At 35.6% G+C, this 15,432-nt stretch overlaps 1 protein-coding gene across 1 annotated transcript; it reads right to left on the bottom strand.

Annotated features, from left to right (window-relative positions):
* Positions 1 to 2,497: 2,497 nt before the first annotated feature.
* Positions 2,498 to 4,420, bottom strand: LOC126788827 (gibberellin 2-beta-dioxygenase-like). The gene is made up of 3 exons (XM_050514841.1): positions 3,974 to 4,420; positions 3,552 to 3,900; positions 2,498 to 2,995 (listed from the first exon to the last, which is right to left on the bottom strand). The coding sequence occupies exons 1-3, from the start codon at positions 4,375 to 4,377 to the stop codon at positions 2,744 to 2,746; spliced, it is 1,005 nt and encodes a 334-aa protein (XP_050370798.1). The 5' UTR covers positions 4,378 to 4,420; the 3' UTR covers positions 2,498 to 2,743.
* Between the last annotated feature and the right edge of the window lie 11,012 nt (positions 4,421 to 15,432).

Here is a 15,432-nt window from a genome sequence, read left to right as displayed (position 1 = left end):
AATTATGAGAACTCATTTTACTACGTTAAACTAATGAGTACTGCATGCATGCCTACTATTAATACATCATTTTAATAATTTTGAATGTGCAATTAACAAAAATTAATAGTAAAATCTCTAACCTGTGACTTTTTGGTTTTGGTTGGCCGGTGGTTGAATTTTTTAAGCGATTATGAGATGATTCTGGTTGTGATAGTGAAATTGATGCGCAGTGCCTGGAGTTAATTGGATGGTCAAATGCGAACTCTTTGGTTTCGGATGGTTAGCTGAAAGAGACCGGGATGTACTGTGGATACTATTCCCTTAGAGAATCTTCTTATTTTCGTGGGAAGGTAGGGACTGGGGACTTAGGATTTACATTGAAATCATTTGTATCGACTTTGGGGTCCTTTCTTTTCCAGATTGGGAAAAAAGCAAACAATAATTCCTTTACTGTGTTTGATAAAAGAAAAGGGAACAAACACAAATTATTTTTCTCTTTTTAAATAAATCACATGTTCTTTATCATTAATATTATTTTTCAAAGGAAAATAAATTTGATGGAGACAATCACATGTCTTTTTATAATATATGTTTTGTTTTGTGTTGTTTTTTCGTATGATTAAATACATGGTAGATCGTAAAATAGGAGTATACATGAAACTCAATCATAAAAATTTAACATCGCAAGCAATTAAATCGAAGCATGAACAACAAATCAACAGTGTTATGGTAATACTTTAATTTTGGTCATATATTGTGACTATTTACATTTAGTTCAAATTTAATAAATTGTATCGTCTCCTAACACAATAAGCTTTATGGTAATACTTTTCAACATGAACATGTAGGGGATGTTTGTTATAAGAGATTGTTAGAGATTGGATTGAGAGAGAGTGTGTGTGTGTGGGTAACCCGCTATGATACAATGATAAAATAATATAGAGTTCACATTTAAAATTATTTGGGAATAGATGAAGTGGTTCAAACTCATATGAACCCATCAGCAATCTCTCATATTTTCCAAGAGTAAATTCCTTCTCTCTAGTATTTGAGATATGACCAATTGAATATTTTGGTACCCAATATTTCAAAGATAACAATTTAGTAACTAAAGTAAACTCTTACATGACACTTCATTACTTATATTGACTAATGGGAGGGTAAAATAGATATTCAAGTATATATTTATAAATATATAATAAAATATGAGCTTTATGTGTTCATTACCCTAAAATCTTAGTCATTTTATGAGTTTGAGTTAATATTTTTAGGTTATGTTGATAGCATAAGTCAGTGTTATGTTTATGAAATTCAACCGTGTCACAAACCACTCTACTAGGCTATAATTATTAGCCAAAAACATTCTCATGGGTATTTAAATCAATTCTAGATTTCCTAAACGAAAATTCAATTTTTCACCTTCAATTAAAACTTAAAATTAATTCATATTTATTTTCTAGTAAAAGATACAAAAATGATGAATACCAAAATGATAAACCTATAAAATTATATATGTATTTTGATAAATAATATGTAAATGTTGATTTTACCCTTTATATTTAATAAATAAGTAAACATAAGTATAAAAGTGTCACATAAAATCTAATTTCATGTATCAATGTGTCATATTTAAAACATTAGGTGTCAAAATGTCTAATTTACCATAACTCAAGTAATATAGAAGGAATTTATCTTATTTCCAATATGGAATTCCTATCTTAACATGTTATAGTTTTATTTCTGAAAAAACAAAGGATCTGAAATTTGATTGTGGCATTCGGATCCTTCGATATTAAACGTGGATCAGGCTTTACTATAGAAGAAGCCAAGTCATACTAGATAGTCTAGGGCTCTCGTGAAATTAAGCTAGGTTGTGAGAGTCCCCATGTAACAAACACACCCTTAAACTATAATTGACGAGCCAAAAGGTGACCTCAACTAAGAGGGGCCTTCGTTAGTTTCTTGTCAAGCGAAACCTAGAGTTTTGTGCTCGTGACGCCAATGAACTTGTATTTAATCTCCCTATGAGACATCGACGTACTCTTTTGAGAGCAGAGTTAATGCTTGGAGCATATGTGTTAAGTAGATGATCATTTCATAGATCTAATATCTTATGAAACGATGACAAAAATTATTATCTTATATTGTTAGCAAATTGTGTTTGTTGTTGTATGTTACACATTAAATTAATGATTATTTTGCATAAATTTGTGTTTTTATGATAGTTTTGCTAAATCATTCGTTTTTGATTAATTATGTGTATTGCGTTTTCAACACGGACGTCACTAGCACTAAATTGAACACTAGTAACACACGATGTTGCTTCGATTAATGATTCTAGAATGATATTTTTCCTGATATCATTTCCATTTGTATAACTTAATTAGATATTTGCAGAAGGTATTTCAATAAGTTTTGTACATGTGATCATCACTCCTGTATTTGAGGAAACTTGACATAAGATTTGAGCGAGAACACATGAAGGTGATAAACTCACATTAATGCTAGCAGTTACTTATTTCTGGTTCAAATGTAACAACCACAAACAAACAGAAAGGTTAAGAGACGAGAGAGGAAGTAGATGAATTACAATCTAAAGAAGGAAAACAACTACGTACGTACTTGTTTTCCATCTATGGCAAAGTACGTAGTAGAGGGAGGGGCTGCTGCAGTCAACCTATTCTGATTTTCTGAGCTTTTAGACAAAAACCCTGAAACCATTTCTCCTTTGCTAAATTTGGAAGGGAGCTCATCAATCATTTCATTTGCGAAAGGATTTCTCAAACAGCCCTAGCCTATAATCAGCCAACCGTGATTTATATGCAGACTTTTTGTACTCGGACCACGTGAAGTCCTTGTATAAGCTTTCTTCTCCTTCTGCCATTACTGATGCGAGAGGTGTTATCTTTTCACTCAGAGGTGGCCCTCCAAAGTAGATCATCGATATTCTTGAGCTTACTGTGTCTGCCAAAACCCTATGCTTCACGCTCCTAAACCTTCCATTAGTCATCACCTGCACCAACCATATATCATCAGTTCATGCATCACTATGTTTTCTTTCACAGAAAAACAGTATGGTACGTACAGCACGAGCATGAAGTTAGCTTTTGTATATGTGTGTGTGTATCATACTCGAAAGCTTGTATGTTTTGTGGTCATCGAGCGCTAATCGACATTAACCAGAACGAGGTTTTCAGTTTGGATATTTCGTTCCCGAACAAGTATCAGGGGTCAGGACTGTACGAAGGGTAAACCCAAATACGTGTAATCACCATCACCCACAAACTACGTAGAATCAAGAACCGGCAATACCAAGCTGCCTACTAGAAGTTAGGATCAAACTATGTAGTTTACTACCAAACCAAGGATATAACAAATGACAAGCTGAAAAAAAACAGAAAAAGTTTCAATAATGGCTTTCTTTGCCTTTCGAGTTTCGACCATCTGTGAGCATGACATTGTCTCTCTTTCAATAAATGGAAGATCTGCAATACGACTTGCCGACTTGGTAAAAAATAAAGAAAAAGAATGGTTGCGAAATAAAAATTGAAAAAAATAATATTTGTTACCTGTAGGCAATCACCAACGTTGAAGAAAAAGGAAGTCTGATCAGGTGGGACAGAAACCCAAGCCCCATCTTTCAGACTGATTTGCAGGCTTGCGGTGTTGTTAGATCTTAGGACAGAGATTATCTGAGGGTCTGTATGCTCCCCAAACCCAATCAAATTCCGTCCAGTTAATGACTGAAGTTCCGGGCATGGCGGATAGTAGTTGAGCCTGAAACATGAGTCACTCTTCTCATCTCTCAGAAGCTTGCTCAGCGCATTTCTTTGATCGATTCCCAACCCATCAGCCACCAGTTCCAGGACCTCACAGGTCATCTTCTTCACCGCCGAGAGATAATCCTCAACAGCAGAACTTCAAAACAGAGCAAAACAGAGTATTAATACATGAATGAAAAACAGAGCAAGAACAGAGTTACTTAACTTACTGGAAAAATTCTGGGTTGTTTTTGAAAATGGAGAGTGATTTTTGGGAGATGATTTCAGGATTGGCGTTGAGGAGGATGTATTCAATCCAACCCACATCGCCGTTCGGGCCAATTCGCTTGCTTCCGTAGCCAAAAGGGTCGGCAGGGCCTGCTCTGTCTTTCTCAGACTGTGGCAATTTGAAGAACCTGAGAGCTTGAGCCTCAAGTGCAGTCATGAGGTCCAACGGTACTCCATGGTTGACCACCTTGAACAAGCCGTATTCTTCGCAGGCCTTGATGATTTGGCTCTTGGCATCAGGGCCTGAAAGGTTTACCACTGGAATCCCAGAGCACATGCTTGTGGGCTTGCATGATTTGATTAGAGAGAAATGGTCTAATGCAGCTGGTCGCGACGGAACCACCATAGCTGCTTTCGGTTAGAGACGCGAGGAGGGGGGAGGGGATAGAGGGAGAGAGTTGAGGGGAAGAAGTAGAACAATGGGGGGTTTCAGTGAGAGGAAGTTAATGTTGAGAAGGGATGATGAGATCGATGGGGTTTAAATGGGGAAATTGGGTGATGAGGTTTTACTTATGCTGTTATGCATGAGTGAGGGCGTTACTAACTACAGAGGCGGGAGGAGCAGCAACCTTGGCATATATGCTATCGAGGGAATAAACAAACTAAATGAGTAAATCGGGATATAAATCTGATTACCCATGGTGTTGTTGGAAGCCTTTTTTAAGCTGAAAAGGTTTCTTTTTTCATATTATGACCTTTTTATCCTTGTCGATTAATTCGATTTTATAAACAATTTTGATTTATGAGAGATATTTGCGTTTCTTTTCATATATAGAGGCAGCGCCTAGAGTAAATTTATACACTATTTAGAATTTTCATTGGCCACATCGTCTTTCATTGGTCGGACAGAGATTGTGCAATATTATGGGGTGGCATAACTTGGAACCAAATTCCGGAGGGGCCGAAATCTCCGCACGGGCCAATTTGGAATCAATACTAATTATTACATGATTATATCATAAATATGTATCATCATTATAGCAATCTTACCATAATTTTATGTAATTATACCATAATAAGATACAATTATACTACAATTATACCCTAATTTTATACATTATACCATAACTATTAAAAAATATTCCATAATTAGGAAAAAAAATCTTCCTAGAGAGTCGCGTGACAATGTTTAGTAGTTATCCTCATCTGTTATATTTTGACACGTGGATTTATATATTACACCAAAATTATAATTTTACATATTTTTATTATTTGTTAAATGACCTTTATGGGTATTCATGATTTTGAATTAGGATTTTTGGTTTAGAGTTTAGGGTATATAGTTTAGGATATTAGAGTGTAGGATTTAGGGTGTAGGAGGGTGTAGGGTTTTTATGGTATATTGTTTTATTGTGTAGAGTGTAGAAATTTTCGAAAACCCCAAAATAGTATTTCACAAAATAACTTAAATGTGATTTTTCTAATTAAATTCTATGTGTTTTTTTTGTGATGATTAGATTGGAGGACCTAGACATTGTTACGTGATTCTTCGGGAGGATTAAAAATTTCTCCACAATTAGGTCATCTCCAACCCACTCTTGTTAAGGCTAAAAAGTTCAATTTTTAACTCTAAGCATCTCTAACCCATCTAGTTAAGGGCTAAAGGTCATAATGAGATGGCTAAATGACATTGTTAAGGGCTAAAAACAATGTCTATTAACCATCTGAGTGGAGAATAAATATCATTTATTTATATCAATAAGTCTCCAAATTTTATCAACAACATTTAATTTTAATTTTACATTTTTTTATTAATACCATTAATTTTAAAATTTGATGATTAATGAAATTAACTCTAATTCTGATGATTAATATAATTATTTTTTATATTAATTAGTATAATTATTTTTAATTTTTATTAGTATAATTAATTTTGATTTTAATAATTAATAAAATTAATTTTAATGTATATGATTAATACAATAAATTTTAATTTGAGGATTAAAATTAGGAATGGTCTATACTTAAATGGTAAAATAATATATATATATATATATATATACACACAACCATTCGATCTATATCTGATTCTCTATTTGATTGATCATTCTTGCTTTTAAGTTATTCGACATAAAAAGTAGATGAATTCGCAATGTCATCACTTCATTTATTTTTATTTTGTTAACTATACTATCACGTCAAATATAATTAAATTAGAGGAGTGAGAGACAATAATAATTTTAATTAAAATGTCTGAACTAATTTCTTAATTATAAAAATAACTTATTTACTTCAAATAAAAATCTAATACAAAATTATAATACTTAAACATATGATAACAACCTCAAATCTTAAAATATAATTTAGGGTTAAAAATTTAGTTTTATGAGTTGAAGACAGTTGATGTCATATCAATGAATAGTTCAACTTTTCAGGACTAAAATTTTAGCTCTAAAACTATTTTAGCCTTTGAGTTAGAGATGACCTTAGTTACAACTACACCAAAATTAAAGGAGAGATTTGACTTGAAGCGCAAGAGAGGGGGCATGACTCCCTCCCACCCCTTAAAGGATCCGCCCCTCCTGACAAGCTAGCGAGGCTTCATGCAGGTCGGAGACGAGGATTTGTGACTCAAAATTACTAGCTCTATGTTAAAATAAATAAAAGGCAGATGAACAACTAATCTCCCTGTTAAGGCATGCAACTCATTACATCTTATTAGTTTGCGTGAAACATACTTAGCACAAAAGTCATAAAGAAAAACAACAACTATATCCTGCATGTCATAGAGACGCAATTTTGGCACAAGAAAAACATAAATTATCTCGTAAAACTTGGTAAGCTATCGAAGTATGTACTAGACTTGGAGAAAACAATATAATATGTTTAGAAAAAAAATTCAATCTCGTCCCCCGTAGGGTTAGAGCAATAACTTCAATTACTTTCTCCCGCATGAGCCTAGTCCCGTTAAAAAGCCCAATATCAACCACTACAGGCACAACATTAACCAAAAAAAAAAAATATCAACGTTGAATGTAGAACAAGATAGTTCGTGGAGTGGCAAATGGCCGAACTTTACTTTAATATATTTTATTAAGTTGATCAGAAAATAGATATAAATTAAAATCGAACACTCTTATAACTCATCATGGTGAGCATTACACGCATTATTGCACATATTCCAGGCTTTCAATATTATGCACATATTCCAGGCTTTCAATATTTTACAAACCGCACATCTCTCGCATTGGTTTTACTGAAATACCCTTACTTGTTTCATCTTAAACCAACAATCCATAGCAGTCTCGATCGACCCGCAACAGTTCTCTCATTCCTCCTCCTTTCAAATTCGCCTAATAGCGGAGGCATCACCGTCACCACAAGTCTAGCGGCCTAGTCAGATCTCAAGCGGAGGTTAATTGCAAGAGTGGCTGGAACTTTGAGTTAAGGACAACAAAATGGTCGTAGTTTTGACATCTAGTGAGGCCTGAGTGCTCGCCAAGATAACCGGAGACGGCAATAAGACTCGGAATGAACATATATTCACAGTGATGTACGGGAAGGAGAAGAAGAAAAGTAGTGAGGATCGAGGCGGTTTCGGGGTAAATTCGTGGTTTTTACCTTAGAAAATGGTGGTTGCTGCGAGGAACTCTTCTACCATAATAAACACAAATCTAGTATTTCATTTCACTATCTGGTGAAGATAGGTGTCAATAAATTATTTCTCCAAGAAGTTGAAATCCAAATATGGGTTTAATGGGATGAATTATTTAATATATTTTAAATGGCTTCTCTTGCAATAAGAATTTGGCTTTTTGGGTATTTAATTGTAACAATCATTGGAATAGGTGTTCTACCTTTCTGGTTTCATTAGGTTTGATCAGGGTTGAAGAAAGATGTTTTTTTTTTTTTTTCATTTATCTATTCTAAAACTCCGGCATCTTGCGACCCATCGGAGAAGTAAGGAGAAATTTCATTTATCTTTGATGCCAGTTACAGATGGGCAAAGTGAGAAAGATAATAGTAGTTGTGGAAGAGAAATCTAGTGGATAGATAAAATAATATAAAAAATCAGAAAAGGTATGCGGTTTGTAAAATTGGGTGTGCCAATTTAAACACCCTAGACTAATAGTTAATCACCATTTCAAAGCTTAAAAGGAACCGACCGCTAGATTAGTAACAGCTTTACCTCCTGTATATCTTGTTTAAGTTTTACACATGATTCTACCGTAAGTCCGTAACACAACATGTTAAGTTGCATCGGTACACATGATTGCACCTTCATATGCGCGCTTGTTTTTTTTTACATGATGAAACTATTTCGTACGAGTCTCTGAGTTCTAATACAGTTCACACTTGTTCAACCTAAAATCATTATATACCAGAAGCTGTGTGAGGCATGTGTGAGGCATGTGCTTTCACAGACCTGGAGAAACTTATGGTTACATGCTTTTTGAAAAGAAGGTGTCTGATGCATTGACAAGCCAGACTATTACTACCAGAGATTCTGTAGGAATTTTACCAAAGAAATTACATCCTTTGAGAAAGTTACTGTTTAATTTGGACTTGGCTTCTCTACTTGTGCTTGGATTTGCTAATCAGCAGATTGAGCAAAGATGATAATGGATATTAAACTCCCCTATTTGTCCTTACTCAATCCTCTGGTTTCAGTCTTTGGTTGTGCGTTAAGTAATGCACGTAACCAGAAATTAGAACTCGGGTGCGGCTGCATTTACCTTATGATGCCATCATTTTATTTAATGCGTCCGCTAAAGATGTGAGTATTGTCTTCTTATTAATTTAACATGAAGATTGTATATCTTACTCTTAAAGAGTTTCCGCACAAGTATCAACGTGAATCGAATTAATCTTTCATGAACAAACTCCCAAGAACTGAGAATGAACAAAAAAAAAACATGCGTTATCCAATGTTTAAGAAAATAAGAAGTTCCTGCAAGAGACGAGTTACTCGATCGATATCTTATAGAATCTTTTAATTGTTCTATATATGGTCTGTGTTTTTGTTGCTTGTGATCAATTCGATCTGAAGAAACTTAAACTTCATGAATGGACGGTTGCCTAGGGGCCCACGGTTAGCAACGCTGCTACCACCATGGCACCATTTTATCTCTGCTCGTTTACAGATTAAGCTAGGTCACATGTCTAGCATCCTATCAGCACCTTTATACTGCCACATAATAGATGGACATGAAATACATAATGTACACCTCCATCACTCTCTGTCATATATCTTCTTTCTGAAACAACAATAATGCATGCAGGAAATCTTTGTCACGAGGAAGGTGGAGACTACGGGAGTGAACGATAGAGATGGAGATCAAACTGGCTGCGACCTGCATTACATGTGGAAGCTATATGTGAGTGTATGTGTGTAGTTAATTTATGCAGCCTTTTAAAAGACTGACTTGATCTGGATTCTGAAATATATATAAATATATTACTCTCCAGCTGGTTTCAGGGAGACTTTTTATCCTGCCTGTATGAGAATGGAGAATGGTACTGTGGTAGTGGAACTGCGAGGTCCCTCATTGGGGCTTAACTCGACGATAACTCAGCTAGATGCAGCTATGTACCTGTTAGCTAGCTAGATGCAGTTAATCTTATTTCAGTTATTTGAACTATCACCTTGGGAGAGACCAAGGGAAGTAGTTGACTAATTTGAATTGTTTAAATTGTTTGTCAGTGTCTACCCATTTCGCTATGTTTATCCATATGATATGGGGATCGATCATAAACTATCTTGCTTTACATTACCAAAAACCATACCAGCTGGTGAATATTAGATTGTTTACGTCCTTCCTGCAAAGTTAACATGATCAGGAATTCAGGATATCTCACAAACACCTCTTTGACAAATATTGTATTCTAACTAATGTTTTATATATCCGAGCAAGTACTGTCCATGAATCTTATTTTCAGAGGTTTGGGTTTTCACTTTTCATATTGTTATCATACTTCGAAATTTTGGCCTTAAATTTCTCTATAAATTAATTACCACATTTCAAAAGAGAATAATATGATGATTAGCATTTACCAGTATTGAGAATACATATAAATCTTACACTAGATTATGAAATTTTGACTGAGAACATACTTAAATATTAAAGTTAATTTTATGCGTTGCCAATGTATTTTTGGTGTGAAACTCAAATTAGCATACGGCACAACGATAATGACACATATGGCGACCGTATGATATTTACAAGCCTCTGCGCTAACTTTCCAGCTCCAAAAATGGCCCCTACGACGACTACCCGAGAGATAAGAGAGATTTTTTATTCTTCCTTTGAACTTATTAGCAGAAAATAAGAACGAGAAAAGGGCAAAAATAAAACTCAGAAACCACTTCCTCGTTAGGGAATGCAGGGTCGGGACACGTGGTAGCATGAGAAGCCTTATGATGAGCATCCCCCTTGTGGGCTGTCGACACGTGCATCTCAGACTCTGAGCTAGGTCATTTCTCGGTGATGTAGTTAGTCCTCGCTTCAGTGCTTCAGACCTTTCGTAGCTGTAAAGGTTTCCAGCTTGGGTCGTCATGTAAATCCTCCATCTCACATGATCGTCACGACGAACTCGAATCCATCGATCGCATTCCTTCTGTATAATAGAACTCTCTCTGTCCTTGTCTTTCTGCTAAGCTTCTCACTGCTTATATGGACCATCTATGGTAGCTTTCTCTCTCTGAACTCGGTCCCCCACGATGAACTCGACCAGCGCTTACAATGGAAGAGCGACACCAGCGCTCGGCAGCCACTATTTTTACACGTAGTAAATGTTAATGAAGTGAGGTTAATTAAGTTGGTAATCAGCTAGAATTCTGTTAATCAAGTGTGAGTAGTATCCAGCTGTCAGTTATGTATTTACTGAGCTAGACTTGTCTTGTAGCTATAAATAGATGGTTGATGTAATGAATATTGTGTGCTGCGATTTCAGTTTATTAATCAAAAAGAAAATTTGCTCCAGGTTCTCTTTCTTCTTTCTAGCTTCATCTTCATCATTTTGCTTGTCTAAAGTTTATATGATTACAATAACCATGTTATCATGGTATCAGAGCTTCGGTTCTTGATCCTGATACTGGTACAATGTTTGTTACTGGTTCTTTGTGCTTCCGCGATCTCTGATTCGATATATGAAACCCTAGATTTGATGATTTCTTGGTGGTTAGCTTAATCGAAGCCTATGTTTTGTATGCTTACACATTCTCAAGTAGCAGATTTCAATTTGGAGTTGATCCTGTATGATTCTTGGTGAAATTAGTGTGGTGTATCTGGTCATGGCTGTGTGTTTGTTCTTCTGTATGAAGTATGGTACTCTTGTTCTCTCAGCAATCTAGATTTGAAGCTTTTCAGAGCTAAACTCTCTTGATAATTGATTTTGGTGAAAGTTTCATGAGTTCTTGAGATTTGTTAAAAGTTGGCTAGTGATAGTCAAAAGCTTGTTATAAAAGCTATTGTAGATTGTGGAAGTGGAATTGACTGTAGAAGTCTCAGTAGATTGTGGAAGTGGAATTGATTGTAAGAGTCTTAGTAGATTGTGGACTGTGGAGTTGTTTGTGATAATCTCAGTAAGAAAGTGTGGATATCTGATTGATTAGTTGTGGAAAATCTAGTTGTAGAAGAGTGACTGTTGAAGTAACCTTTGCTATTGATTATCTACTTCTGTTCTAGTCACAAAGTCATGACTACTCAAGCTGATATCAATGCTCTGTTAAGTATGATTACTGTTAAGCTGAATGAGAGTAATTTTGTGAAGTGGAGTTTTCAAGTTAACTCAGTTTTGGGAAGTGAATTGTTCTGTTATCTTGATGGTTCAAAACCGTGTCCTGGACGATTTGTTATCTCTGAAGATGGAACTGTTCTAGTGAGGTTAATCCTCAGTATACAAGTTGGAAATTTTGTGATAGAGCTCTTGTTGGTCTGCTTATGGCTACTCTTGATGAGGATGTCATGGATGAGATAGTAGGAACTAAGTCCTCACATGAAGCTTGGAGTGCTTTACTGGAAAGGTTTTCAAGTGTATCAAGAGCAAACATTATGTAGCTAAAAACTGATCTTCAAACTGTCAAGAAAGTTGCTGAGAGTGTGGACAAGTATCTTCTTCGCATTAAACATGCAAGAGATCAACTCAACTCTGTTGGGGTTCCAATATGTGATGAAGACATTGTGATTGTTGCTTTAAATGGTCTTTCTGATGAGTTTGCTACAATTAAAACTGTTATTCGTGCAAGAGATACTCCAATTTCTATGAAGGACCTCAGATCACAACTATTAGCAGCTGAAAGAGACATTGAAGTCTAATTTACTGTTTCACCTACTATGAAAGCTAGGGGAGGAAACTACAAAGGTCAAACTAACTACAGTGGAGGATCTATTACCCATAATGGAGGATCAGCTAATTACAGTGGTAATGATAAGGGAAAGCAAGTGTGGAATGGAAGACAAGGTGCTAGTGATGAAGCTTGTCCTATCTGTAACATAACTGGTCATTCATTTTCTGAATGCTACAAGAACTCTAAGTGTACTTACTGTGATCGTGATGGACACATTTCCATGAAGTGTTGGAACAATCCTGATTCTCCTGACTACAAACCTAGATTTAGTAGATCAAGAAACAATTCTGCCGGTGCAAATGTTGTGTCTCCTGAATGTCAACTCTGTAGTAAAAGAGGCCACACTGCTATCAATTGTCCAAGTAGAAATAGTGGAACCTCTTTATCTGTTGAAGTCATTGTTTGTCAAATTTGTGGAATAAAAAGTCATGCTGCTCTCGACTGTGGCCAAAGGAACAATTATGCTTATCAAGGTTGCAAACTCCCTGCTACTCTCACTACCATGACTGCTTATGGTGGGATGCCTTCTTGCTCAAGCAATGAAGTATGGATTGGTGATACTGGAGCTACTCATCACATGACCTCTGACATCAGAAACCTTGCAATTGCTCAACCTTTTGAGTCTAACAACTCCATTACTATTGGCAATGGTGAAGGTTTGAATGTGACACATATTGGTGCAACAAGAATTACTCCTTGCTCTCATACATTTCAGTTGAACAATGTTCTTCATGTTCCTAGTCTTGCAGTCAATTTGTTATCTTTTAACAAATTATGCAAAGATAATCATTGCTATATTGTTATGGATGATGTTGACATATGTGTGCAGGACAAATCAACAAGAACCACATTATTCAAAGGAAAGAGTAATGCAGATGGTTTGTTCCTGTTCAATAGCTCTAAAGTTGTAGAAAGTGTTGGAAAAGCATTTGTTGGAGCTGCAATAAAGTCTTGTGTGTGGTATCAAAGACTTGGTCATCCTACAACTAAGATTGGTTCTAAGATGCTCAAGCTGGCTTCTATCAAAGATCTTGTAGATAATAAAAATTCAGTATGTGTAGCTTGCTTGTCAGGAAAAATGCACAGACTTCCATTTTCTGAATCACAGTCTAGATCAGTTTTTCCTTTTCAGAAAATCCATTCTGATGTCTGGGGGCCTGCACCATCATTGTCTATTGAGGGTTACAAATATTACGTGACCTTCATAGATGATTGTACTAGATTTGTATGGATATTCCCTCTTATAAATAAATCTGATACTTTCTCAACATTTGTGAAATTTTATCAGTTTGTTTATAATAAATTTCATCTTGGTATTGAGATACTTCAAACAGATGGTGGTGGTGAGTATAATAGCAAGGCATTTAATAATTTCTTGAGCAGTAAAGGAATTCTTCACTATGTTACATGCCCTTATACTCCTCAGCAAAATGGAATTGCTGAGAGAAAGAATAGACATATTGTGGAAACTTGTATTACCTTGTTGACTGCAGCTAAGCTTCCTAAACCGTTTTAGTTTCATGCTATTGCTCATAGTGCATATTTGATTAACCGAATGCCTTGTTCTATCTTGGATATGCAGTCTCCTTATTTCAGATTATTTGGTAGAGTTCCAGATATTAAAGATCTCAAGATATTTGGATCGGCTTGTTATCCTTACCTCAAGCCTTACTCTAAAGACAAATTGGATGCAAGGACTTCTAGATGTGTGTTTTTGGGATATGCTCTTGGTTATAAAGGTTGTTTTTGTTACAATATTGAAAAGAATAAGTTAATGATGTGCAGACATGTGATTTTTGATGAAGCCTATTTTCCTTATCACTTGTTTCCCTCAGTTCAGTCTCAGCCTGCATCAGCTCAGTCCTCATAGTCCTCTTTTTTCTGGAGTGGATTGCCTAACAGTACATCTCAGTCATCCTTGGATTCTCCTGGTATGTCTGATAGGGGAGGAAATGGTAATACAGTTGTAACTGGAAGTAGTATGGCAGCTACTAAAAGAAATAATACTTATGAAGATAAAAATGATGGTAATGTTGCTCGTGGTAATGAAGATAATTGTAATGGTAGTGAAGTTGAAGATGGTAATGGTAGTGATAGTAATACTATAGAAGGGTCAGAAGTCGCAAGAAATGATAGCAATGTTGTTGAACATGCTGAAAATACCAATGCTGTTGGAAATAATATTGATAATAATGCAGATATTTTGGAGAATGCTAATGCAGATATTTTAGAAAATGTTGGAATTTTTGGAGGTATTAATTTTGGAAATGATGCAGGTGTAAATGGTTAGGAAATAAGTAATGAAGCTCTTCCTCAAGAGTTACAGTTTGTGGTAGATGAAAATCAAGCCTACAACAATCATTCAATGCTTACAAGGGCAAAGAATGGGATTGTGAAGAACAAGTCTTTTTCTGATTTTTGTGCTTATTCTTGTATTGCTCATCATGGTATTTTGTCTGAGCTGCCCTATTTTAGTGGATTCACTGCAGCTTTAGATGCAAGTGATCCTGTTGAACCAAAGAGTTTCAAAGCTGCTGTTGGGATATCTGAATGGGACATTGCCATGAAAGAAGAGATTGATGCTTTACAAAAACAAGGAACATGGGAGTTAGTAGCTTTACCTGAAGGTAAGAATATTGTGGGAAGTAAATGGGTTTACAAGGTGAAGAAAAATCCTGATGGATCTGTATCTAGATACAAGGCAAGACTTGTTGCTCAAGGGTATAGCCAAGAAAAAGGTTTGGACTATGATGAAACTTTTAGTCCTGTTGTGAGACATAACACAGTAAGGTTGGTTCTTGCTCTTGCTGCAATGCATAAGTGGGATCTTTAGACAACTTGATGTAAAAAATGCTTTCCTGCATGGTGATCTAAAGGAAGAAGTTTACATGCATCAACCTTAGGGGTTTGTTGATTCTGAACATGGAGATTATGTGTGTCTTCTAAAGAAGTCTCTTTATGGTTTAAAGCAGGCTCCTAGAGCTTGGCATGAGAAATTCACTACTTTCCTGCCTGCATTGGGGTTCAATTACACTCATTCTGATCCTAGCTTGTTCATTAAGCATTCGGATCGTGGAGTTATAATTTTACTGCTTTATGTTGATGACATAG

The sequence above is a fragment of the Argentina anserina genome, chromosome 3, assembly GCF_933775445.1.
Source record: "Argentina anserina chromosome 3, drPotAnse1.1, whole genome shotgun sequence".
Taxonomy (NCBI): domain Eukaryota; kingdom Viridiplantae; phylum Streptophyta; class Magnoliopsida; order Rosales; family Rosaceae; genus Argentina; species Argentina anserina.
The sequence above is the reverse complement of the archived record's forward strand: the minus strand, read 5'-3'. Positions and strand labels throughout refer to the sequence as shown.